Below are 27,638 nucleotides of genomic sequence, written 5' to 3'. Positions count from 1 at the left end.
GCTCTAACGACAAGATTCCAGCCGCCTGAAAATAGCAGGAGTTAAGAGCTTTCTGGCTAACGCCGGTTTATAAAGCTCTTAACTACTGTACCCTAAAGTACACTAACACCCATAAACTACCTATGTACCCCTAAACCGAGGTCCCCCCACACCGCCGCCACTCGATTAAAATTTTTAACCCCTAATCTGCCGACCGCCACCTACGTTATACTTATGTACCCCTAATCTGCTGCCCCTAACCCCGCCGACCCCTATATTATATTTCTTAACCCCTAACTTGCCCCCCACAACGTCGCCGCAAGCTACTTAAAATAATTAACCCCTAATCTTCCGACCGCAAATCGCCGCCACCTACGTTATCCCTATGTACCCCTAATCTGCTACCCCTAACACCGCCAACCCCTATATTATATTTATTAACCCCTAATCTGCCCCCCTCAACGTCGCCGACACCTGCCTACACTTATTAACTCCTAATCTGCCGAGCGGACCTGAGCGCTACTATAATAAAGTTATTAGCCCCTAATCCGCCTCACTAACCCTATCATAAATAGTATTAACCCCTAATCTGCCCTCCCTAACATCGCCGACACCTACCTTCAATTATTAACCCCTAATCTGCCGACCGGAGCTCACCGCTATTCTAATAAATGTATTAACCCCTAAAGCTAAGTCTAACCCTAACACTAACACTCCCCTAAATTAAATATAATTTAAATCTAACGAAATTAATTATCTCTTACTAAATAAATTATTCCTATTTAAAGCAAAATACTTACCTGTAAAATAAATCCTAATATAGCTACAATATAAATTATAATTATATTATAGCTATTTTAGGATTAATATTTATTTTACAGGCAACTTTGTATTTATTTTAACCAGGTACAATAGCTATTAAATAGTTAAGAACTATTTAATAGTTACCTAGTTAAAATAATTACAAATTTACCTGTAAAATAAATCCTAACCTAAGATATAATTAAACCTAACACTACCCTATCAATAAAATAATTAAATAAACTACCTACAATTACCTACAATTAACCTAACACTACACTATCAATAAATTAATTAAACACAATTGCTACAAATAAATACAATTAAATAAACTATCTAAAGTACAAAAAATAAAAAAGAACTAAGTTACAGAAAATAAAAAATTATTTACAAACATAAGAAAAATATTACAACAATTTTAAACTAATTACACCTACTCTAAGCCCCCTAATAAAATAACAAAGCCCCCCAAAATAAAAAATTCCCTACCCTATTCTAAATTAAAAAAGTTACAAGCTCTTTTACCTTACCAGCCCTGAACAGGGCCCTTTGCGGGGCATGCCCCAAGAATTTCAGCTCTTTTGCCTGTAAAAAAAAACATACAATACCCCCCCCCCAACATTACAACCCACCACCCACATACCCCTAATCTAACCCAAACCCCCCTTAAATAAACCTAACACTAAGCCCCTGAAGATCCTCCTACCTTGTCTTCACCATCCAGGTATCACCGATCCGTCCTGGCTCCAAGATCTTCATCCAACCCAAGGGGGGGTTGGCGATCCATAATCCGGTGCTGAAGAGGTCCAGAAGAGGCTCCAAAGTCTTCCTCCTATCCGGCAAGAAGAGGACATCCGGACCGGCAAACATCTTCTCCAAGCGGCATCTTCGATCTTCTTCCATCCGGTGCGGAGCGGGTCCATCTTGAAGCAGGCGACGCGGATCCATCCTCTTCTTCCGATGTCTCCCGACTAATGACGGTTCCTTTAAGGGACGTCATCCAAGATGGCGTCCCTCGAATTCCGATTGGCTGATAGGATTCTATCAGCCAATCGGAATTAAGGTAGGAATTTTCTGATTGGCTGATGGAATCAGCCAATCAGAATCTAGTTCAATCCGATTGGCCGATCCAATCAGCCAATCAGATTGAGATCGCATTCTATTGGCTGATCGGAACAGCAAATAGAATGCGATCTCAATCTGATTGGCTGATTGGATCAGCCAATCGGATTGAACTAGATTCTGATTGGCTGATTCCATCAGCCAATCAGAAAATTCCTACCTTAATTCCGATTGGCTGATAGAATCCTATCAGCCAATCGGAATTCGAGGGACGCCATCTTGGATGACGTCCCTTAAAGGAACCGTCATTAGTCGGGAGACATCGGAAGAAGAGGATGGATCCGCGTCGCCTGCTTCAAGATGGACCCGCTCCGCACCGGATGGAAGAAGATCGAAGATGCCGCTTGGAGAAGATGTTTGCCGGTCCGGATGTCCTCTTCTTGCCGGATAGGAGGAAGACTTTGGAGCCTCTTCTGGACCTCTTCAGCACCGGATTATGGATCGCCAACCCCCCCTTGGGTTGGATGAAGATCTTGGAGCCAGGACGGATCGGTGATACCTGGATGGTGAAGACAAGGTAGGAAGATCTTCAGGGGCTTAGTGTTAGGTTTATTTAAGGGGGGTTTGGGTTAGATTAGGGGTATGTGGGTGGTGGGTTGTAATGTTGGGGGGGGGGTATTGTATGGTTTTTTTTACAGGCAAAAGAGCTGAAATTCTTGGGGCATGCCCCGCAAAGGGCCCTGTTCAGGGCTGGTAAGGTAAAAGAGCTTGTAACTTTTTTAATTTAGAATAGGGTAGGGAATTTTTTATTTTGGGGGGCTTTGTTATTTTATTAGGGGGCTTAGAGTAGGTGTAATTAGTTTAAAATTGTTGTAATATTTTTCTTATGTTTGTAAATATTTTTTTATTTTCTGTAACTTAGTTCTTTTTTATTTTTTGTACTTTAGATAGTTTATTTAATTGTATTTATTTGTAGCAATTGTGTTTAATTAATTTATTGATAGTGTAGTGTTAGGTTAATTGTAGGTAATTGTAGGTAGTTTATTTAATTATTTTATTGATAGGGTAGTGTTAGGTTTAATTATATCTTAGGTTAGGATTTATTTTACAGGTAAATTTGTAATTATTTTAACTAGGTAACTATTAAATAGTTCTTAACTATTTAATAGCTATTGTACCTGGTTAAAATAAATACAAAGTTGCCTGTAAAATAAATATTAATCCTAAAATAGCTATAATATAATTATAATTTATATTGTAGTTATATTAGGATTTATTTTACAGGTAAGTATTTAGCTTTAAATAGTAATAAGTTATTTAATAAGAGTTAATTTATTTCGTTAGATAAAAATTATATTTAACTTAGGGGGGTGTTAGTGTTAGGGTTAGACTTAGCTTTAGGGGTTAATACATTTATTAGAATAGCGGTGAGCTCCGGTCGGCAGATTAGGGGTTAATAATTGAAGGTAGGTGTCGGCGATGTTAGGGAGGGCAGATTAGGGGTTAATACTATTTATGATAGGGTTAGTGAGGCGGATTAGGGGTTAATAACTTTATTATAGTAGCGCTCAGGTCCGCTCGGCAGATTAGGGGTTAATAAGTGTAGGCAGGTGTCGGTGACGTTGTGGGGGGCAGATTAGGGGTTAATAAATATAATATAGGGGTCGGCGGTGTTAGGGGCAGCAGATTAGGGGTACATAGGGATAACGTAGGTGGCGGCGTTTTAAGGAGCGGCAGATTAGGGGTTAAAAGTGTAATGCAGGGGTCAGCGATAGCGGGGGCGGCAGATTAGGGGTTAATAAGTGTAAGGTTAGGGGTGTTTAGACTCGGGGTACATGTTAGGGTGTTAGGTGCAGACGTAGGAAGTGTTTCCCCATAGGAAACAATGGGGCTGCGTTAGGAGCTGAACGCTGCTTTTTTGCAGGTGTTAGGTTTTTTTTCAGCTCAAACAGCCCCATTGTTTCCTATGGGAGAATCGTGCACGAGCACGTTTTTGATGCCGGCCGCGTCCGTAAGCAGCTCTGGTATCGAGAGTTGCATTTGCGGTAAAAATGCTCTACGCTCCTTTTTTGGAGCCTAACGCAGCATTTGTTTTAACTCTCGATACCAGAGTTAAATTTATGGTGCGGCCAGAAAAAAGCCCGCGGAGCGTTAACAGCCCTTTTACCGCCGAACTCCAAATCTAGGCCTATGTTTTTTAAAATATATAGTTATATCATGGTTTGTTGCGCTCCCGAACTCTGCCCCATAATAATTTCCTTCGGCTTATCCGTGATATGTACAGAGGTCCCACCCACTGTACACGTCATTCCAGAAGCGTGCTCCGGATAGTGAATGCAAAAAGCGCATGCGCAGCTCCAAAAATGTCAATCAACCAAGTAAACATTGAATCACGCTTATAATGTGTGATTTACTGCAAGATCCGGATTGGCCGGCCGTAAGGAGAGAAAATAAGAAATATGCGCATGCGTATTAGAATTCAAACAGAGCCTTGCATCGCATCGTAGTAGTAAGAAACAAGCCCACAGACAAGCTTTATAATTGGACGCCAGGTCTACACTGATTTTTGCAAGCGAGGGGGGGCGGAGGTGGGGCGCTATACACAAAGTAATAAAGATTAGGATATATACAGATTTTATATATACTCTATTAGAAAAACGGTATGCAAGCTTAGTGGGCAACATACTATTTATTAATGAAATGATAGAAACCAGACTTTACCATCACGTTAATGCTAACCGTACTGCATATATTTCCCTTATTGGTAGATAACAGACATAAAAACACACTTTATACTAACTTAATGAATGTGGCTAGCCTTGTTGTCTGCAAACTAAAACCCGGATTGGCTCATCTTAATAGTGCAAGTGGTGGGTGGAGCTTGTATGTTGAAAAACAATTGCAGCAAACAATATGTTAATTTTTAAAAACAAGTTTACACTGGGCTGATAAAAATTCAACAAAAACAGAAATGTCTTGTAATTATAAAGTTTTTATTATCCCTTTAATAATCATGACTATTGGAATATGCCAGGAAAGCACCTTTATACATTATCAGTTGTTCTGTTCCATCCAAAATTGATGGAGGAGTTAAACACATAGCACTTGTCAGGATAGAAGGAATAATGGATGGGGCAAAATACCATCAAATTCTTGAGGAAAATCTGCTGCCCTCTGCCAGGAAGTTGTCAATGGGAAGAATGTTTACCTTTCAACATGACAATGACCCAAAGCACACAGCAAAAATGACCACACAATGGTTGAAGGAGAAAAAGGTGAATGTCCTTGCATGGCCTATTCAGAGCCCAGACTTAAAGGGACAGTCTGCACCAGAATTTTTATTGTTTTAAAAGATAGATAATCCCTTTATTACCCATTTCCCAGTTTTGCATAACCAACACAGTTATAATAATATACTTTTAACCTCTGTGATTATCTTGTATCTAAGCCTCTGCAAACTGCCCCTATTTTCAGTTCTTTTGACAGACTTGCAGTCTAGCCAATCAGTGCCTGCTCCCAGATAACTTCACGTGCACGAGCACAGTGTTATCTATATGAAATATGTGAACTAACATCCTCTAGTGGTGAAAAACTGTTAAATGCAATCTGAAAAGAGGTGGGCTTCAAGGTCTAAGAAATTAGCATATGAACCTCCTAGGTTAAGCTTTCAACTAAGAATACCAAGAGAACAAAGCAAAATTGGTGATAAAAGTAAATTGGAAAATTGTTTAAAATTACATGCTCTATCTGAATCATGAAAGTTTATTTTGGCCTAGACTGTCCCTTTAACGACTCATGTCGTACAGGGTACGTCTTGCACAACCTGGTCTTTAAAGACCAGAGACGTACCCTGTACGACATTGGGGTTTAAAGCGGCTGGAAGCGATCCTGATCGTTTCCAGCCGCTTTCTGGTTATTGCAGTGATGCCTCGATATCGAGGCATCCTGCAATAACACTTCTTACCCCTCCGGTGCAGAGAGAGCCACTCTGTGGCCCTCTCTGCACCGGACATCGATGGCTGAAAATCGTTGGTGGGTGGGAGCCAAAGTGGGAGGCGGGTGGGCGGCCATCGATGGCTCTAATGATTAATAGGGGGGCGGGATCGGGGGCATGACCGCCGGGGGCGCACACGGACGTGCGCGCGTGCACGGGAGGTGGCGGGCGGGCGCGTGCACGGGGAGGGAGTGGGTGGGAACTGCTGCGCTACAGAAAAAAACCCTCCTAAGTGGGAGAACAGGGGGGGAGGGAATGGGTTAATAAGTTGTGAAGGGATCTGGGAGGGGGTGGGGGATGGTCTTTTTTGGAGGGGAAGCTACACTACAGAAAATAAAAAATAAAATTAAAAAATAAATATATTTTTGTATAAACTGGGTATTGGCAGACAGCTGCCAGTACCCAATATGGCACCAAATAAGGTAGAGGGGGAGGGTTAGAGAGCTGTTTGGGGGGGGATCAGGGAGGTTGGGGGCTAAGGGGTGAACCCTACACATCAGCATATGTAAATATGCTTTAAAAAAAAACAGGGGAAAAAAAGAGATACCTTTTTATTTTAGTACTGGCAGACTTTCTGCCAGTACTTAAGATGGCGGGGACAATTGTGGGGTGGGGGAGGGAAGAGAGCCGTTTGGGAGGGATCAGGGGGTGTGATGTGTCAGGTGGGAGGCTGATCTCTACACAAAAGATAAAATTAACCCTGCAAGCTCCCTACAAGCTACCTAATTAACCCCTGCACTGCTGGGCATAATACACGTGTGATGCGCAGCAGCATTTAGCGCCCTTCTAATTACCAAAAAGCAACGCCAAAGCCATATATGTCTGCTATTTCTGAACAAAGGGGATCCCAGAGAAGCATTTACAACCATTTATGCCATAATTGCACAAGTTGTTTGTAAATAATTTCAGTGAGAAACCTAATATTCGTGAAAAATGTAACATTTATTTTTATTTGATTGCATTTGGCGGTGAAATGGTGGCATTAAATATACCAAAATGGGCCTAGATCAATACTTTGGGTTGTCTACTACACTATACTAAAGCTAAAATTAACCCTAGAAGCTCCCTACATGCTCCCTAATTAACCCCTTCACTGCTGGGCATAATACACGTGTGATGCGCAGTGGCATTTTGCGGCCTTCTAATTACCAAAAAGCAACGCCAAAGCCATATATGTCTGCTATTTCTGAACAAAGGGGATCCCAGAGAAGCATTTACAACCATTTATGCCATAATTGCACAAGGTGTTTGTAAATAATTTCAGTGAGAAACCTAAAGTTTGTGAAAAAATTTGTGAAAAAGTTAACAATTTTATTTATTTGATCGCATTTGGCGGTGAAATGGTGGCATGAAATATACCAAAATGGGCCTTGATCAATACTTTGGGTTGTCTACTAAAAAAAAATATATACATGTCAATGGCTATTCAGGGATTCCTGACAGATATCAGTGTTCTAATGTAACTAGTGCTCATTTTGAAAAAAAAAAAATTGGAAATAGCAAAGTGCTACTTGTATTTATGGCCCTATAACTTGCAAAAAAAGCAAACAACATGTAAAGATTGGGTATTTCTAAACTCAGGACAAAATTTAGAAACTATTTAGCATGGGTGTTTTTTGATGGTTGTAGATGAGTAACAGATTTTGGGGGTCAAACTTAGAAAAAGTGTGGGTTTTTCCATATTTTTTCCTCATATTTTTTCTTTTTTTTTTGTAAATTATAAGATATGATGAAAATAATGGTATCTTTAGAAAGTCCATTTAGTGGCGAGAAAAACGGTATATAATATGTGTGAGTACAGTTAATGAGTAAGAGGAAAATTACAGCTAAACACAAACACCGCAGAAATGTAAAAATAGCCCTGGTCCTTAAGGGAAAGAAATTGAAAAATGGCCTTGTCCTTAAGGGGTTAAACCCCATTGAATATCTGTGGCATGACTTGAAGACTCCACAAACGGTCACCATCAAATGTAACAGAACTGGAGCAGTTCTACAAAGAAGAGTGGGTAAATATTGCACAGTCTAGGGGGCCCATTTATTAAGCTCTGTATGGAGCTTGAGGGCCCCTGTTTCTGGCAAGCCTGCAGGCTCACCAGAAACAGCAGTTATGAAGCAGCGGTCTAAAGACTGCTGCTCCATAACCTGTCCGCCTGCTCTGAGCAGGCGGACACACATTGCCGAAAATAAACCCGATCGAGTACGATCGGGTTGATTGACACCTCCCTGCTGGGCGCGAATCTGCAGGGGGCAGCGTTGCACCAGCAGCTCACAAGAGCTGCTGGTGCAATGCTGAATACGGAGAACGTATTGCTCTCCGCATTCAGTGAGGTCTGGCGGACCTGATCCGCACTGTCGGATCAGGTCCGCCAGACATTTGATAAATATCCCCCTAGATGTGTAAAGTTAGTAGAGACATATCCCAACAGACTAAAGGCTGTAATTAAAGCAAAAGGTGGTTCAACAAAATACTGAAACAACGGGGTGATCCTTTTTCCAACTCAGTGATTCTTTATTTGAATTGTCTTTATTTGTGCCCGATATGTTGGTGTTATATCTTTCACTTAAATGTTATAAGTTCCACTGAGTAAATACAACTGGATAAACAAAAACTGTGTCTGTCTTTATATCAGGCTACAAAGCAACAAAATGTGATTATTTACAAGCGGGGGTGATTCTTTTCAATACCCACTGTATATTATTCTTGCACTTTTATGTCCCTTTAATATGTTTTCATGGGGGGGGGGGGGGAAGTACTGTGTCCCTTGTAACATCAGCTTATTCTAAGCGCTGTTAAACTATCACTGTAAAGTAGTTCTTTGCATAGCAAGGGTATTATTAATCACTTTGTCAGATATGCTTAGAGACCATTAGTATCAAACAATGACATCTTATAGGTCTGTGGGTTTCTGTACAGAGGTGTAAGAATCACATCTTCTAAATCCAAAACTTTCAATAAACAAACATGAAGGGCTTGAAGAAACTGTGAATTCAATCACTCATGTTTCTGACTACTAAATATTTTTTAACGTATTGTAGTTACAATCCTTCTGATTTTCAATAATCAAGCCCTTGGTTCCACACAGTGGATAAAGAAATCTGCATCTGTAAAGGGAACACATAACCTGCCTGAACTGTGCAGCAAATACATTTTGAATCTATCGGAAAGTTTTAAGGGGCTATAAATAGAGTGGATGTGATGTCATGTACATATTTTATTCCACAGATGTTTTTTTTTTTTTCCTTTTAGCTCTGCTGTGTAGATTATTGCAATTCCAAATTAGGTAACAATACTGATTATAAACATTAAATAAAGGTTTCAGAAAAATAAATATAACGCAGATAAACTGACATAGTGCAGTTATTATGATCCTCGTGGACATTTTATAGCTCAGCACGTCTCTTACTCACTTTTTACTTTCTACTGTAGTCCATAGTGGTATTGGGTTGGAAATGGCCTAAAGTTGTAATATAGGATATGTTTTATATTAGACAAACTTTTAGGAGCCAGAGGTATTTCTATATAGATATATGGAGAATAACCCAAAAAGTTAGGGGTAAAATTCTAGAAGCCAGTGGCTCCCTGGCACCTGGGTTTGTCAAGCCCTGTTCTATAGCAATCTAAATTATAGTAATTATCAAACAATTCTTCTAATTTTCATTAAATGACATATAATCAAGTTGTGGCATATTATATAACCTGTGGTTTTTGGGTGCGGAGAATACAGTCTAATGATGGAGTAAACTGATTGGCTCAACGCCACATGCAGCTGCAGACTAACAGAGATCTATGTCACCAAGTCTTTGCACGAACAGAGAAATCATAAAGGCAAACATTCAACCTAGCTGCCAAACCCTGTCAATAAAGACATGTTGAAAAATCAGGACCAGAGGAAAAGATAGTTCCCATAGAAAGCCATATAATATACATCATTTATATAAAAAAATTACCCAAAATCTATAATAGAACAATGCATACACAACAAATTTTCAAGCTTGTAGCAAGCCGCCACAATCTACTAAGGGAAGTATTTGTTTCTAAGAATTAAAGGGACATGAAACTCAAACTGCTTCAGATACAGAATAAAATTTGAAACAACTTTTCAATTTTCTTCTGTTTTCAATTTTGCTTCATTCTCTTGGTATCTTTTATTGAAGGAGCAGCAATGCACTACTGGGAGTTAGCGGAACACAATGGTAAGCTGATGACAAGAGGCATAATATGTGCATTCACCAATCAGCAGCTAGTTTCCCAGCTCCAGAGCCTACCTAAGTATTTTTTTCAACAAAGGATACCAAGAGAACGACGCACATTATATAATAGAAGTAAATTGTAATGTTATGTTGTAATAAAATTGTATGCTCTGTCTGTATAAAAAGAAATGTGTTTCATATTCCTCTACGGACTCTATAACCATGCCAATCACTTCAAACAAGGGAGAGTGCCCCTAGAGAGGATAGGTAGCTCATGCTACATGTCTACAGAAGGGGAAAAGACAAATAACACAGAAAACTGCATGTCCTGTCTGATTTTGAGGATGGCTCAAAGTAACAGAATTTGGAGACATCAGAAATGCCTTAATACATGCATAAGATTCCCTGATAATCTTTTAGTTCCACCTTAAAATCACTAGTCTGATGGCAAAGAAGCTCCACCAAAGAGTCAGGACAAAAAATAGGTCATAATAACCTCTTCTTCAGGTCTTGTACATTCTCCTCTATAAAAGAGATGTTCAAATATAATTGGACTGTGCCATTATGTATATCAATCTTAAGCCTTTTAGTGATCATACATTTATTTAGAATTCTGAATTTTGTCTTAGGTCGTACACAATCTGCTGGAAAATGCCACTTTACATATCCTTGGAATTGACAGCTGGGAAAAGGGCTACTTTGATTTAAACGCCTTCTAAAAACCATCCGCTTCTCAGCTGTCTATTCCAAGGATATGATAGGTGGAGATTTCCTGCAGATTGTATTCTCCCTAGAGGAATTCTAAATAAATGTATCATCAATAAAATACTGGTGACTAATATACATGATTGCACTATCCAATTATATTTCAACATGTTTTTGCTAGTTGAGGGTGGCCAAAACATAAGGAATATCATTTCAATGTTTTGTGGCTAGACGGTATCCTGAGCTTCATATTTGTCTGCTGCCCTATTACAGCTAAAGGATGGCTTCTGTTTTGATAACTGACCTGTCTGGTTGGTGTAGAGTGCAGCTAAGACCATGTTACTTCAGATGAACTAGAGAGTGAGAGAATGATAATCCTGGGGTCACTTGGCCACAAAGTAACATACTATAGGGTGAAAAAACAAATGATACCACATCTTAGGGGCTTGAAAAATCCTAAATGCCAGGGAGATTTGGCTGCTATAGTTATACCCCTTGATCATATTATTTTTAATATTCTACAGATATAGCTATAAAAATATTCTCTGGCTCCTAAAATGGGTGAACTATGGCTTCTCAACCTTCTTGATAAGTAGATAAGAGACCAAGAACCACCATGCTACCTTCTTCTACATTAAGGCAAAACAATTACAGTCATTGGTGAACTACCTCTATCGTTAAGATCATCCTGGCAATTGATAGGAAGAGAAAAATAAAAACAAGAATTTTGGAAATCTCCTGGGCATATGCTTGTAATGTACAGGACAAATAAGCTCTTGGGATCAGTGATGATTTTTCATATATTTGCCTCTAGCAGTTACATAGCATACCAGGCATAAGCTACAGAAATAGATAGGTGAAACTCATGTCTCTTTCAAATTAGATAACTAGCCCCTGTCAGAATCAAAAAGGATGTATGCATCCCAAAATTTAACCTGGGAGGGCATGAATGAGACAAATTAAATCAATGTACAAATAATAAAATCATAGGAAAACTCAGGAAAAAAAGACACATTTGTAGCACTTATACCAATGACCCTTGCGAATTTTAAAGAAATATGATGATCTGATCCTAGATATTTTTTGTCCAGAGAAGAAACCCTATTTTTCCAACTGTTATTTTTGTAATGACTAATTTGAGGTCTGTTCAAAGAGAATCTAGCACTCAAATTGTAGGTTAAAGGGACAGTGTACTCAGGTAGCAGCAGCAGGGGGCTTTTATCATCCCACGCACACACACCCCTCTGTGGGAGGGTGATTTCTTCTTATTCCTTATGCTTACAAAGCTAAAAACAAAGGTACTCTTGTAAACAATGTAATACAATCAAGCAGGTAAATTAAATCATTGTTAGCATATTAAAAGGAAGAAACCTTTACAGCTGATACGTGGCCTTGGACACAAGACAGTGTGCCCACCGAGTTATCTCATATAAAAGACAATAATGTGGATATTCTAATTCTCAGAGCTAGAAATGCACACCACAGACTTTTCGATGCTAACCCTACTATATATATCTCCCTAACTGGCTTTAGTAGATAGCAACTGCAAAGCAATGCACTTTATGCTAACATTATGCTGTGGCTAGCCCTGTTTTCTGCTTATTAATGCCTGGATTGCCTCATCCAGATAAGGCAAGTGGTAGGCAAAGTTTGGCTACTGAAAAAGAATTGCAGCAAACAAGATGTTTATTTTAAAAATGTTTAGACTTGGCAGATGTGTTACTGTATAACAAAACAACAGAAATGTCTTATAATTACAAGGTTGTTACTGTCTCTTTACTTTATTCATTTTGTTCTGATCCTAGTTCCCATACCCAATATTTGCAAGAATCAGAGAAGTTTTACCTTATCCATTGTGTTTAGATCCCAGACCCCATGACCATCTCTTCTTAGTAAGTATATGTGATGTCAGAAGCAGCGTCCATATCTGGGGCTCGGGGTGTGAGGGGGCACTAAACATGGGGAGTGACAGAGATGGCATCAAGAAAACAGGAGGCAGCAGCTGTGTGCAGACATGGGGGGCTCTAATCACCTGCTGCACTGTACAGTGCGGTCACTGCAGTTTGAAGCAGCCCACATTCTCCGCTACATGCGCGAATAAGAAATCCATTCTACAACCTGAGCAGATTTGCAGCAAACTCTCCAGTAAGTAACCCCCCTTAATTAGTGCTTCTCCTTCTATGGCTGGAGGGGGAGCTGGGGGTTGTCATGGCAACATTGTAAGCCCCTAGTGCTGCCCAGCGATGTGCAACCTTAAAACTACTCCGGGTGAAACAATAATCCTCACTCCCCTTTGCTTCATCTTGCTACTTTTGTGGAAATTAACATAATCCATGTTGGCAAATTTAGGGACAGATAATAAGTGATCATTCTTTTCTTAGTAATACGGTGCTATTATATGCCTGATAGAACTCTGCGGCATTTATAGTACTAAGTAACCATGTTTTACACTTCCCATGATTTATAGTTGTATCACACTGTTTCTCTAATGTTCTTCATATTCATTATAAACTTTTATACCTACAGTGATAATTGTGCCGTATTCTTTTACCAGAAAATAAATTGTTGCCCCATCAGTATTATAAGTGTATACCAGTCATTTACACTTGTATGGGAGCTGTGAAGGAACACAAGGTGTTAAGAACAGTTTCCAGGGGTAGTAAATGGGAACGGACAGGATTTAGTGTTCGCGTGTCTAGATTCTGCGTGAGTGGCAGCATGGGGAAGGCTCGCAGGTTATTATATTAGTTTGTTAAACTTGTGTTTGTGTCGTGTTTTAACCCCTTATCGGTGTGCAAGGGCCGTAGCGAGTGTCTAGTTTTAAAATAAGATATACTGTAGTGTACTGGAATGTGTCATCTGAGCTATGAATGTACCTATAGCCAGAGTTCTCAATTTGCTTATTTGATTGCTTTGGTGCAAAGTGTCTCTTTAATTTTTTACTCATCTGGACAGTCCAGTAAAATGTATGCAGAAATACTGAATACTTAAATTGATGGCAAACTCTTCCCCTTTATTAAAACAGATCCAGACAGTTAGTGATATGTTAGATGGAGTTTAATTTATCAGTGATTATGAAGATGCGCTATAACTTACTTTGTACTATAGACATGAAATTCAAATACCATAAGCTCTGCCGCCCACTTCAAACGTCAATATTTCTGTGAGCCACAGTTTGAACTGTTCTCCAATCAGCGGTCTCCCCTTAAGGCACTTTTGTTGTAGCTAGAAGGCTGATTGGAGAACAATTCAGACCATTGGCTCACAAAAAAGGACTTTTGAAGTGGGCTGCTGACCAGGGGTATTTGAATTTCATATCTATATTAAAAAGTAAGTTATAGGGCATCTTCATTACAACTGATGAATTAAACTATCTAAAATATCTCTAACATTCCGGATCTGTTTTTATAAAGGTGAGAGTTTACCATCACTTTTTAAATGTGCAGTTTTTGTAAAGTTCCCTTAGTTTAAAAACCTCCTATGTCTGTACCTATTACAAAATGTTAAACAAAGAGCAGACAGTGCACATGTATTGCGTTGTGTCCACAGCAGCCAAGAAAGGTAATAAAAAAAAAAAAAATACTTTCCTGGCAGTCATGGGGTGGTAAAACATTGGTTTGTGTTATGTGTAGATGTTGGAGTATCATCTACTGTTTTCTTACCAGCATCCATGTGGGTGTAAAACACTGATCTACGTGTGCTACTGTCAGTCAAGGTGTGGTCAGATCACTGCTGTGGATGTTATACCTGGAGTTCAAGAGGGCAAATAATTTATATGTGTTGCTGGCAGCTAAGAAGATAAAATCACTGCTCAGTTGGGAAACATACATATGGTAGGGTCAAGGATGGGATCTAAATAAAGAGAGGAAGCTCTCTGGGAAGGGATTATTGTCACATTCCCTCTGCCAACCTTAATGTCAGTTACAGACCGTCCAATCAGCTGACAACCCTAATTACTGGAATATTAGTAACACTAATGAACGGTTTCCACCTGAAAACACTAAATGTTAACTGACTGCACAAAACCTACATCAAAAAAATAAATATTGCATTAGTGTTATCTTAAAACTGCAGAAGATTCACAGACATTGGTTCACTAAATTAGATATATTGTTTTATTATTCTGCTGTTCTAATGTAAAGTGCCGGAGACTCAGATTCCACAATGTACAAATATATATATATATAGAAAACCAATATCTGATTCCCACAGTCAGACAACCATGCTATGTACACACTTCAAGACATACGTTTGCTTGCAAGACAGACATGCCTTTGGTACAGTTAATCTATGGGACACTTGTCCAAAAAAATTCTCTCCTGAAGAAATTGAGACAGTTGGCAAGTGTTCATATAGTTGAGTACAAAACTGTAAAATTCTGGCTTGTTGGTTGCTTTCTTTTATTTTAAGTTATCCTTGAATTCTCTCCTACAATTATTGTAATTACTTTTCTTGCAGAAGTCAGAGGTTAAAGAAACCTCAAGTAGATAAAGATGTATATGATGAATCCATATCTAAGGCAAACATCCCTTCAACTAAAGAGGTAATTAGACTCTTGCTTAGTTTCATAACTATGTCAATTTCAATATTAAACACTAGTAATATTTATAGCAACTTACTATGTAGGATACCCTGATTTCATTACTGTTGCTGGGGAAATTCTCATTACAGGAATCTGCAACTAATTTCTTTTGGATTTAATACTATCCAAAGAACATGTGTTGATACATTTAAAAAGGGGACAGCACTGTAGAAGGCAGAAAACTGAAATGTGGTGTTGGCAAAAATGTCAGTCATATAATTATAATGAAACAAAACATATCAGACTATAGGTAATGTAGTTGGTGCAATAACTTTGTTATTAAGACTTAAGAAGAATAAACTTAAGGGGCATTAAAGTGAAAATTAAACTTTCACGATTTCGATAGAGCATGCAATTTAAATTTCCATGATCAAAATGTGTTTGATCTTTTTATATGCTCACTTTAATGCCCCAGCTCCTACTGAGCATGTGTAAAAGTTCACATAATGTACAGTATATACATTTTGTGATTGAGTGATGTCTGTCACATGATATAGGGGGGAGGGGAAATAGAATTAACTTTGAAATTAGCCAGAAATTAAAAAAAAATACTACTCATTTGAAATTCAAAATAAGTGTATTTATTTTAATATGTATTTGTTACTTATGCAATTCTTCTGTATTTAAAGGTCCTTTAAATGTTGCCAACTTTCACATGTCTACAATGAACTTGTAACTAGTTGATTATAATTGTTATAACATTGTTCATTTAACTAACAAGCATCTTCTCTAATTGCAGACCTCGTCTGATTATTTTAATGATGAAGTTGATAATTATCATGAGAAAAAGTTTAAGGTAAATGAAACATATTCAATAAATCACATTTTCAGATGTTTCAAATGGTATTAGGTGTGTCAGATATACATTTGATTAAAAGAGAGAATATGCTGTGTGCTGATTTCTGTTTTGTATAAAATAATGAAAAGGCCACTAAGCTAAGGTATGTAAATACCTCCGTTTTTTTTTTCTTTTACAAAAAGCTCATGATCAATTTAATGTTATTTTTTATTCTATGTATTCCACCACAGCAAAGTGATAATTTGACAAAACCTTATCCATAGGAAACAAAATCGGGTGGGTATTTTTAACAATACATACAGGGACACAAGACCATTTATTTAAAAGAACTACTCCTTTACCAGTTGCAACATGATTGTCATAACAATGGAAAATACTACACAGAAATTGTCCTGTTTTGTGAACACTAAAGAAGTGTCAGGGTGCCAGGAATCAGACTGAGACGAGAAGTGCAAAAATAATCACACCTTTATTAATAACAAAAAAATAATACAAAGTCCACAAGTCAAATAACAAGCCAGGAGTCAAAACCAGAGCTGGTAGTCAGACGAGCCGAGTCAGGAGCCAAAGTGAATAGTCAGACGAGCCGGAATCAGGAACAAGGAAACCAGCAGAGTCAGGAACAAGCCAGGGATCAGGAAGGACGTCAGACAGCCAGGTAATACACAGGAACTCTCACAAACAGGTCTGAGACAACGCAAAGGCAAAGCATACTGAACAGAGGCCCTTTAAATAATAAGTGATGACATCACAATTCTGAGACTGCATCCTGTCTCACACAGATGATGCACACCAGTCTGGCCATAAAAGGAAGTGCAGGAAATGAGCAGCATCCCCCACAATGCACCATAGTCAGCAAGAGAGGTGACTAAAATGGCTGCCAGCAGCACATGGCAAACAAAACAGGGAAAAAACCCTGACAGTACCCTCCCCTCAACGACCCCTCCCCCGCAGGAGGACAAAAGGCTTATTGGGGAAACGGGCATGGAAGGCACGGAGGAGGGCGGGAGCATGAACATCAGAGGAGGGAACCCAAGAACGCTCCTCCGCCCCTCCAGTGAACCAAATACTGTACACGGCCCCTGGATATACGAGAGTCAATAATGCTGCTGACCTCATACTCCTCATGGTTGTCAACAAAGATAGGACGGGGACGAGGCAACACAGTGGTAAACTGATTACAAACCAATGGTTTCAAGAGGGAGACATGAAAAACATTGGAGATGCGCATTGCAGGAGAAAGGTCAAGAGCGTAGGCCACAGGATTGACCCGTCGGAGTATTCGAAAAGGACCAACATAATGGGGAGCCAGTTTATTGGAAGGCAAACGAAGGTTCAAGTTGCGGGAGGACAGCCAAACTCTCTCACCAACCTGGTAGGAAGGCGCGGGCAGACACTTACAATCAGCCTGGAACTTTTGGCGCTGCATAGAACGATGAAGGCAATCCTGAATCTGCACCCACATGGAACGGAGTTGCCGGAGATGCTCCTCCAAAGCCGGAATACCCTGAGACATGAATGAATCGGGCAACAAGGATGGTTGAAACCCATAATTCGCCATGAACGGGGATAACTTGGAGGAAGCATTAATAGCACTATTACGAGCAAACTCTGCCCAAGGTAACAGTTCAGACCAATTATTGTGGTGATCTGACTGAGACATAGAAACGGAGGAACTGTTCCAGAGCTTGATTAGACCGTTCCGCAGCCCCATTGGATTGAGGGTGATATGCCGAGGAGAAGGAAAGCTGGATCCCCATTTGAGCACCAAAGGAACGCCAAAATCTGGAGACAAACTGGCTACCCCGGTCCGACACTATCTCCTTGGATAACCCATGTAAACGTAAGACCTCACAGGCAAAAATTGAAGCAAGCTCCTGTGCGGTAGGCAACTTCATCAAGGGAATGCAATGTGACATTTTAGAAAAACGGTCAATTGCCATTGGAAACAGGGAGCTCGACAATGAAGTCCATGGAAAGATGTGTCCAAGGACGCTCACCATTAGCAATAGGTTGAAGAAGACCCACAGGAATACGTCGGGGAGTCTTATTCTGTGCACAAACTGAGCAGGAGGCAACATACGCAGCAACATTAGAACGAAGACCTGGCCACCAGAATTGTCCAGTGACAGACCAAATCATTTGGTTCTTGCCTGGGTGACCTGCGGCTTTAGGATAGTGGTAAGTGTGCAAAAGTTTAGTTAGAAGATTCTCAGGAACAAAACACTTACCACTAGGTTTCTTAGGAGGTGCGTTGGTTTGTGCAGCCAGGATCTCCTCCCCCAAGGGAGAAGTCAAATTAGTATGTATGGTAGCTAAAATATGGTCAGGAGGTATAACAGGAGTAGGTACAGACTCCTCATTGGACAGAGGCGAAAATTGTCGAGAGAGGGTATCAGCCCTAACATTCTTACTACCAGGCAGGTAGGAGTCCACATAATTAAACCGAGACAAAAATAGCGCCCATCTGGCCTGTCGGGGCGACAAACGTTTTGCTTCAGATAGATAAGTTAAATTCTTGTGGTCAGTAAGAATGAGCACTGGCACGCTAGTACCCTCGAGAAGATGCCTCCATTCCTTGAGTGCCAAAATTATGGCCAGTAATTCCCTGTCGCCAATTTCATAATTGCACTCCGCTGGAGACAATTTCTTAGAGAAGAAACCACACGGATGCAAGGAACCGTCAGGCGTAGAACGTTGAGACAAGAGGGCACCTACTCCAGTCTGACGCATCGACCTCAAGAACGAAAGGCAGGATAGGGTTAGGATGAGCCAGAACTGGAGCGGCAGCAAAGGCAGTCTTAAGACTATCAAAGGCCTTAATGGCAATAGGTGACCAATGGAGTGGATCATTCTCTTTACGGGTCATGTCTGTGATAGGTTTGACCAAGGAAGAAAAGTTTTTAATAAACTTTCTATAGTAATTGGCGAACCCCAAAAAACGTTGAATAGACTGAATACCGACTGGGCGAGGCCACTGCAGAACTGCAGATAACTTGTCAGGATCCATGGATAACCCTGCAACGGAGATAACATAACCTAGGAAGGTTACTTGAGTCTGATGGAACTCACATTTCTTGAGTTTACAAAACAGGCCGTTCTCACGTAGTCTCTGAAGAACCCGTGTAACATCAGAACAATGAGCCTCAAGTGTGGGTGAGTGTATGAGGATGTCGTCTAAATACACCACAACACACTGTTGCAACATATCTCGTAGGACATCATTAATAAATTCCTGGAAAACAGCAGGAGCATTACATAGGCCAAAGGGCATTGCAAGATACTCATAATGCCCGATCCTGGTGTTAAATGCTGTTTTCCATTCGTGGCCCTCCTTAATCCTAACAAGATTGTACGCTCCTCTCAAATCAAGTTTAGTAAAGACCGTAGCTCCCTTGAGGCGGTCAAAGAGTTCCGTAATGAGCGGAATAGGGTAAGCATTCTTAATGGTAAGACGATTAAGACCCCTATAATCGATGCATGGTCTTAACTCGCCACCCTTTTTCTTCACAAAGAAGAAGCCAGCCCCTGCAGGAGAGCAGGATTTGCGGATGATCCCCCCGCAACAGAGCATCGGCAACATACTGCTCCATAGCACAATTCTCTGCAACAGACAGAGGGTAAACCCAGCCCCGAGGAGAAATGGCTCCAGGTTGCAGGTCTATGGCACAATCGTAAGAACGGTAAGGAGGCAACGTACCAGCACGCACCTTGTCAAAAACGTCTAGGAACTCTCGGTACTCCTCTGGCAATTGAGATACCGAAGAAGTGCACAAGACTTTAACTGATTTCCGAAGACAAGTGGAAATACATTGCGGGGACCACAACAAAATGTCGGACCTGCCCCAGTCGAGACTGGGATTGTGCTTTTGGAGCCAGGGATAACCCAGAACAACCGGAAAATGCGGAGAGTTTATCACCTGGAACTGGAGGGTTTCAAAATGGAGAGCCCCAACAGCCATGGACAACGGAGCAGTTTTGTGAGTAACGAGTGTGGGCTGAAGGGGCCTGCCATCAATGGCCTCAATAGCAAGCGGAACGGACCGAGGCAAAACAGGAATGGAGTGCTTTGATACAAAAGCACTGTCAATAAAATAGCCCGCAGCACCAGAGTCAACAAGAGCCTGGGTGACTATGGAGTAGTCCACCCAGGAAAGGACAACCGTGACCAAAGGTTTCTCCTTAAGCGGTTCCGGGGACGAGGATAAACAGGGACGCGTGAATCCCAGCTGCATCGGCTCAGCAGTACCTGGTGACTCGGGACCAGGAGGCATGGGAGGAGAGGGAGGCATGGGTGGGAACGAACACGTAGGAGACAACGGAACAGGAGGCTTCCGCAAGCGCTCTTTGAAAGAGGGCCTCTCTCTGAGTCTGATGTCAATTAGGATAAAAAAAAGACACCAATGCCTTGAGATCCTCTGGTAAATCTCTGGCAGCAACTTCGTCTTTAATTGCATCAGAGAGCCCATGAAAGAAGGCGGCAACAAGGGCTTCATTGTTCCAACCAACCTCTGCGGCAAGCGTACGGAACTCAATAGCATACTGAGCAACAGATCTTGTACCTTGCTGAATGGACATGAGTCGTTTAGCAGCAGAGGAGGAGCGAGCCGGAACATCAAATACCCTTCGAAAGGAGGCCACAAATTCAGGGTAAATTGAAATCACAGGTTTATTAGTCTCCCACAAGGGATTAACCCAGGCAAGAGCTGTGTCAGAGAGTAACGACATGAGAAATCCCACCTTAGCTCTGTCAGAGGGAAATGCCTGAGGTAACATCTCAAAGTAAATGCCCACCTGGTTCAAAAACCCTCTGCACTGAATAGGATCGCCTCCATGTCGCTGAGGTAGAGGTGCAGAACCAGACATGCTCCTGGTAGGACTAGGTGCAGCAGCGGAAACAGGAGCAGCCATAGCTTGTGGGACACTTTGGTCCAAATGTGCAGTGCGAGTCAGCAGGGTTTGCAGGGCTAGTGCAAATTGATCCAAGCGGTGATCCTGTTCATCCATCTTGGAAATGATGGCAGGTAAAGGTGGATTATTAGCACCATCAGGATTCATGGCCTTTGCGTAATGTCAGGGTGCCAGGAATCAGACTGAGACGAGAAGTGCAAAAATAATCACACCTTTATTAATAGCAGCAAATAATAAAAAGTCCACAAGTCAAATAACAAGCCAGGAGTCAAAACCAGAGCTGGTAGTCAGACGAGCCGAGTCAGGAGCCAAAGCAAATAGTCAGACGAGCCTGAATCAGGAACAAGGAAAACAGCAGAGTCGGGAACAAGCCAGGGATCAGGAACCAGGAAGGACGTCAGACAGCCAGGTAATAGACAGGAACTCTCACAAACAGGTCTGAGACAACGCAAAGGCAAAGCATAGTCAGACGAGCCGAGTCAGGAGCCAAAGCAAATAGTCAGACGAGCCGGAATCAGGAACAAGGAAACCAGCAGAGTCAGGAACAAGCCAGGGATCAGGAAGGACGTCAGACAGCCAGGTAATACACAGGAACTCTCACAAACAGGTCTGAGACAACGCAAAGCATACTGAACAGAGGCCCTTTAAATAATAAGTGATGACATCACAATTCTGAGACTGCATCCTGTCTCACACAGATGATGCACACCAGTCTGGACATTAAAGGAAGTGTCGGAAATGAGCAGCATCCCCCACAATGCACCATAGTCAGCAAGAGAGGTGAGTAAAATGGCTGCCAGCAGCACATGGCAAACAAAACAGGGAAAAAACCCTGACAAGAAGCTACTACCACTTTTATTGGGGACAGTAATATGTCTGTGTGCCTGTATATAATTATACACCCATACATACATGGGAGGAAAAATATCACTAGTTAGGGAGAAATGTCACAAGTCCAGAGGGAAAAGGTTACTACAGATACAAATACCCCAAATCCAGCCTTTTTTTATTTTATTAATATTTAAAAATTAAAAAAAAATCCCTATTCCCCACCAGTATGTCACATTCCTCTCTGCCTAAATCTTTGGTTTGTATTTTTGTGTTTTAAAATATAAATGATAGCCTTATTTATACAAAAGTATTACAATCAAATAATATAAAACTACCTTTAGGTTGCATGTATAAGCTGAATTATAATAAGTAAATATTGTGTAAATGACATAAGATACTGTTGTGTACACTTGGTCCCATTCTCTCTCCAAATTGTTCTGTTTTACAGATGCATATATACAAATATTCTGAAATCCAGACTATTCCAGGCCACTTTCAGGTCTTTTGTTAAAACAATTTATTTTATTTATATTCCATATAAAAGTTGACATTTCATCTTAACGCTTAACCTTTCTCAAGACAATGAATTTTAGTGGACTGCAAGTCACGGCATCACCGTTCTCCCGGTGTTTCAGTGTATCACGCTGAAACACCAGGAAAATGGCGGTAATGCCCTGACTTGGAGTCCACTAAAAATCAATATTTTGAGAGGCTTATGGTTAAGCCGAAATCTTGATTTTTATATGGAATATAAATAAAGGAATTGTTTTAATAAAAGACCTGAGAGTGCACTTAAGTGATTGGACTATGTATTGATGGTTATAAGGAAGCACCCAGTGAGTGCATGGCTATAGCATTTTTTATATATATATATATATATATATATATATATATATATATATATATATATATATACAGTGAGGCCCCGGTTTACGCACGACTCGGTATACGAAATTTCGGTTTACGAAATCGAAATTTGAAGAAAAATTGACTCTGTTTACGAATTTTTTTCGCAATACGAAACAAAATGCCGGTTTGCCCCCCTCGGTTTACGAATATTTTTCGCAATACGAAACCAGTGGCCCCTGTGCCCCCTGCATACTCAAGTATGATTGAATTAATGAAGTTTGGGTACCAGTGTGGAGGTGTTGGAGAGGTTTTGGAGCCATTTTGCAGCAAGTTGTTGAGCCTTTTGGAGTCATTTGCAGCAAGTTGTTAAGCCTTTTGGAGCCATTTGCAGCAAGTTGTGGAGCCTTTTGGAGACATTGGAGCCATTTGCAGCAAGTTGTTAAGCCTTTTGGAGCCTTTTGGAGCATTTTTTGGACACTTTATTTGAATTTTTTCGGACCTCCGGAACGCATTAATTGATTTTCAATGCATTCCTATGGGAAACCGTGTTTCGGTTTACGAATTTTTCGCAATACGAAACGACCCGGAGAACGAATTAAATTCGTAAACAGAGGCCTCACTGTATATATATATATATATATATATATATACACACATACACACACACACACACACACACACACACACGTGCACTCACAGGAACGAACAATTGGCTCAATACCATTGTTAGCCTGTTCTATGGCAATTTACCACCTGGGTGCAGCTTTTTAGCCCAGTAATGCTTTTCACAGAGTAGAACTTTTCTGTAGTATATCAGTCTGATCCCGCCTATTATGGTCAGTCCAGCGCCAAAATACCAGGCAATTCCTATCTGAACAAGGAACACAGCAACCCCAGACGATCGTTTCGGCCTTCATTGGGCCTCGTCAGTGAGGTGTAGCCATATTAGTCTAAGCACATTGAGCAAGGAGTCCACATCTGGTTTCCCCTTTTTCAAATAGGGAGACTAAATACACACAAAGAGAAGCACACTCACAGGAACGAACAACCGTCTCAATACCATTGTTAGCCTGCTCTATGGCGATTTACCACCTGGGTGCAGCTTCTTAAGCCAGTTTTTCGTTCCTGTGAGTGCACTTCTCTCTGTGTGTGTGTGTGTGTGTGTGTGTGTGTATATGTATATGTATGTATATATATATATATATATATATATATATATATATATATATATATATATATATATATGTGTGTGTGTGTATATAGATCAAGAATACCAGCTATTATATATATATATATATATATATATATATATATATATATACATATACACACACACTTAACACAATCCAGTTTAGCCCACCAGTCATCAGCAGCCTGGGTGCAAAAATGAAGTAGTATACAGGAACAAGCGTTGCACTCACAGGTCTTTTTCAAAATTTTAATGTGGAACGTTTTCAGGGTTTAACACCCCTTCATCAGCATACAATTGTGCACACAAACAATCCTTTTATTTATATATATATATATATATATATATATATATATATATAATTTTACTCTTTTCAAATGTATTCTTGGCACAAACATACCCACCCTTATGCCTTGCATTGTAACAAGCAAACAACATTTAAAGAAACATTTTCTAGTGTCTCTTTAAATTATTTTTTGTTTAATTTATCATTTGGAGATTGTTCAAAGGTGTAATTTCCTGGCTGTTTGCAAAGTTTTTTTTAGTTTTTTTTGTGTGTTTTTTTAATGTTTATATTATTCTATTGTGTTATTGTTTTATTGATAATACATGTTGTATGCCCCAGAATACAAAAGGATTACATTATCTTTTTAACTTTGTATCAGAATACAACATTAATTTAAAGATCTTTTACAGAGTCTAATGAAAGAAGGTGTGGAATTCAACAGTGATGCAGAAGAATTGGACAGTGAGGTCAGTGTACCATAACTATGTCTGTAATTTTTACTGGTTGGCAGAATTTAGGAAGATGATTTGATACTATTATCACTCCCTTACAAAGAAGCGTTACTCTTCCAGGATTTGCCTATTTAGGACATTTTTCTCTCCTAACAAGGAAGCACTGATGTGAATGCAGTTTTGTGTAAAACCCCAAACAAGTTTGTACTCAATAAGTACCAAGATATCATTTTCTGATCGTGGTTTACATGTCTTTGGTAACTGCCCTTTTATGGAAGACAATCTTCTTTAAAGGGACCTTGTTGTTTCATCTAAAACAGCCACTTCAGAATTTATTTATTTTAAACTGATGTTTTATTTATGAATAAACCAACATTTTTCTTGTCACACATGCATAGATGTGTTCTTAGAAACCATTAAAGCAGAGGCAGTTCTCCATATAAGCCTGAGTATAAAACCAATAACACTGTATTCATGTCAATTTAAATGTAATATACTTTCACTTAAAGGGATGTTAAAGTAGAAAATAGAATTTCATGACTCGGCATGCAATAAAAAAATAAAAACTCTCCAATATGCTTCCATTGTCCAATTGTGCAATCTTTTTGGTATACACACTTTCTGAGGAACCAGCTTCTACTGAACATGTGCAATAGTTCATGATGTATAAGTATATGAGTCAATGATTGACAGATGCGTGTCACATGATACAAGGGACAGAAAGTAATCTGAAATTTGTCTGAAAAAAAATCTGCTCATTTAAAATTCAAAGGAAGTTTTATTGCATCATCTTCTTATTATGCATGTGCTGATTATAGCGTTGTTCTCCATTTAACAGTCCTTTTAACATTTTTTCAGAAAATGGCATTTTTTGATATGTGTAAATGCTGCTTTAGTAAAAAAAAGTTAAATCAATGTAAACATAGAACAGATTGTTAAAAACCAGCAAACAACTTACTTGTTTTCTTACAAAATGAGCACTTAGAAGTTCAGCCACTGCCTTTAGTGAGATAAGGAAGTTTACATTACAGATCTTTATAGCAACAGGCATCTATTGAGCATTCGCAAGAAACTGTCTAGCTAGTGCAGGTGTTTCCTTCACAACCACTTCGAACGCAAAGCTACTCATTTGCCTTCCTGTAGAGATTACAGCCCCCCTTGTGGGGTTGTGACAGGAAGTAATTGACCCTGCACAAATAAGAAAAAAAAAAAATAGAAAGAAAGAAAAAGGTAAAAATTGTAGCGCTGCAGAATCTGTTGGGGCTTTACAAATAACTGATAATAATAAAATCATTTTAAAACTATGAATAATACATACTGCAATAATTTCTATTAATTATAACCCACTGCTTAGTGCTTTTTTATTACACCAATTAAACAAGCTTTTCTATCTCTTTAACTATGTTCAGGTTTTCCAGAAATATAAGTGGAACTATTAAGCGTGTAATTTCCAGCTCATTAAACTCTTACAGCTAAATATTTAGACCTGTATTCTAGTTCATGTGCTGTAAATATAACAGGATGTTAACGGATTTAGGATGAAGTTATGCCGCTTGAAATCCATGATGATGATGAGGAGGACGACGACGATCAGCAGGAGGCGTATGATGAGGATGATCAGCAGAGTATGGGAAGTGACCTAGACGATCGTAGAAATGATGGTCAGTCCATGTTTCTGTTTAAATAGTAATTAGTTATTTGTGTAACATGCAAATGATTCATGTAAAGTGCTTGTGTAAAGTAGCTTAATTTCAATCAATTAGTTTGCCAGCATCTGCTTGTTTTAAAGGAAGCATCCTTCTATTGTATAATGGCTAATATTGTCACAAACTGATCAAAGTGTTTAGAACCTTATAATAGAAAGGAAGTGCATGATGTGAGAAACTCACAATTTATATAAAAAATGCCTTCATGATATAGGTTCTTATGTCAATCACTGGAAGAGGGACAATAAAATGACTGCAGCGAATGTGTGATCCATTGACTGTTCCTTAAATCAACGCCCCTTCCATTAATCCAGTTATATTCTGTGTGCTGATTTATTTGCTAAAAATCACTAGTTTCATATAAAATGTTTCATTGCTAACCAATTATTATTTAATTGTTTCTATATTTTATAGGTCTTCCAGATGAATTGGCTTGGGGGCAGAGGAAGAAGCTGTATTATGACACAGACTATGCAGAGCACAGCAAAAAAAGTATGTTTGGTTTGCCATGTTATGTAAATCTTATTGTTCTGATAAATCGGTACATTTCTCACATTTTATAATACACATGTATAATTTACCAGACAGCGTTAAACGTTACTAGTTTGCTCAGAGTGAAAGGCAACCACAAGGCCTAATTTAGTGCTTATCCACTGCTGTATATTCCTAGTAAGAACACTGATATTATAGCAACCATGTTCCATTACAAAAACAGATTATCAAGTACACTCATACTACATCATCTGGGAAATTCCTCTTCATATGAACAACCAACATGCAACTTTCCCATGATGCATAGCTTTTCATTTTGGGCACAAATTTTTAACATGGTTTTTCTCTACTTAAAAGCACATTTTTATTTCACTGCTCTAATAACATGTCAGTAATGAACATAGTAGAACCTTGTACAATACTTTTACAGAAGGAAAGAAAAGTAAAGAAGAAATTGACGCAGAGGCTGAAGAAGAGGAGGAGGAAGCTCAAAATATTCAGAGGCGGTTAGCAAATGCCCTTAATGAGGAAGATTATGGTCTGGATTTTATACAGGTGAATATGTGCATGTAAATGTAAGGACAAAGGGCAGTTGCACCTGGGTGTACAACATCTTGCTGTACAAAATTCACTTGCTCTCCAAATATTGTAACTATTGATTAGTATGTAGTGCAGGGGTGTCAAACTGGTGCTATTTGCAATGAATCGATTAGTGTTGCCAAAGAATATAACGTTAAAGGGATGGTAAATCCTAGACCATTGGAACAAATAAAGGGGACTTTCAGTCATGAAGTATAAAATACTTCATG

General features: G+C 39.6%; 2 protein-coding genes across 2 annotated transcripts in view; one reads left to right on the top strand and one right to left on the bottom strand.

Annotated features, from left to right (window-relative positions):
* The window catches only part of CCDC30 (coiled-coil domain containing 30), a 380,612-nt gene extending 367,675 nt beyond the window's left edge, over window positions 1–12,937 (bottom strand). The window contains exon 1 of the mRNA XM_053690989.1: window positions 12,578–12,937. Coding sequence (XP_053546964.1) covers window positions 12,578–12,586 — 9 coding nt within the window. The 5' untranslated portion in view covers window positions 12,587–12,937. The remainder of the gene's footprint in view (window positions 1–12,577) is intronic.
* Window positions 12,938–13,404: 467 nt separating this feature from the next.
* Window positions 13,405–27,638, top strand: part of UTP3 (UTP3 small subunit processome component) — a 32,884-nt gene continuing 18,650 nt past the window's right edge. Inside the window, exons 1-7 of the mRNA XM_053690561.1 lie at window positions 13,405–13,467; window positions 15,191–15,275; window positions 16,054–16,110; window positions 24,590–24,646; window positions 26,169–26,292; window positions 26,752–26,829; window positions 27,260–27,384. Coding sequence (XP_053546536.1) covers window positions 13,451–13,467; window positions 15,191–15,275; window positions 16,054–16,110; window positions 24,590–24,646; window positions 26,169–26,292; window positions 26,752–26,829; window positions 27,260–27,384 — 543 coding nt within the window. The 5' untranslated portion in view covers window positions 13,405–13,450. The remainder of the gene's footprint in view (window positions 13,468–15,190; window positions 15,276–16,053; window positions 16,111–24,589; window positions 24,647–26,168; window positions 26,293–26,751; window positions 26,830–27,259; window positions 27,385–27,638) is intronic.

This window comes from Bombina bombina, chromosome 8 (assembly GCF_027579735.1).
Source record: "Bombina bombina isolate aBomBom1 chromosome 8, aBomBom1.pri, whole genome shotgun sequence".
Taxonomy (NCBI): domain Eukaryota; kingdom Metazoa; phylum Chordata; class Amphibia; order Anura; family Bombinatoridae; genus Bombina; species Bombina bombina.
Note: the sequence above shows the minus strand (reverse complement) of the source record. Positions and strands in the feature narration are given on the sequence as shown.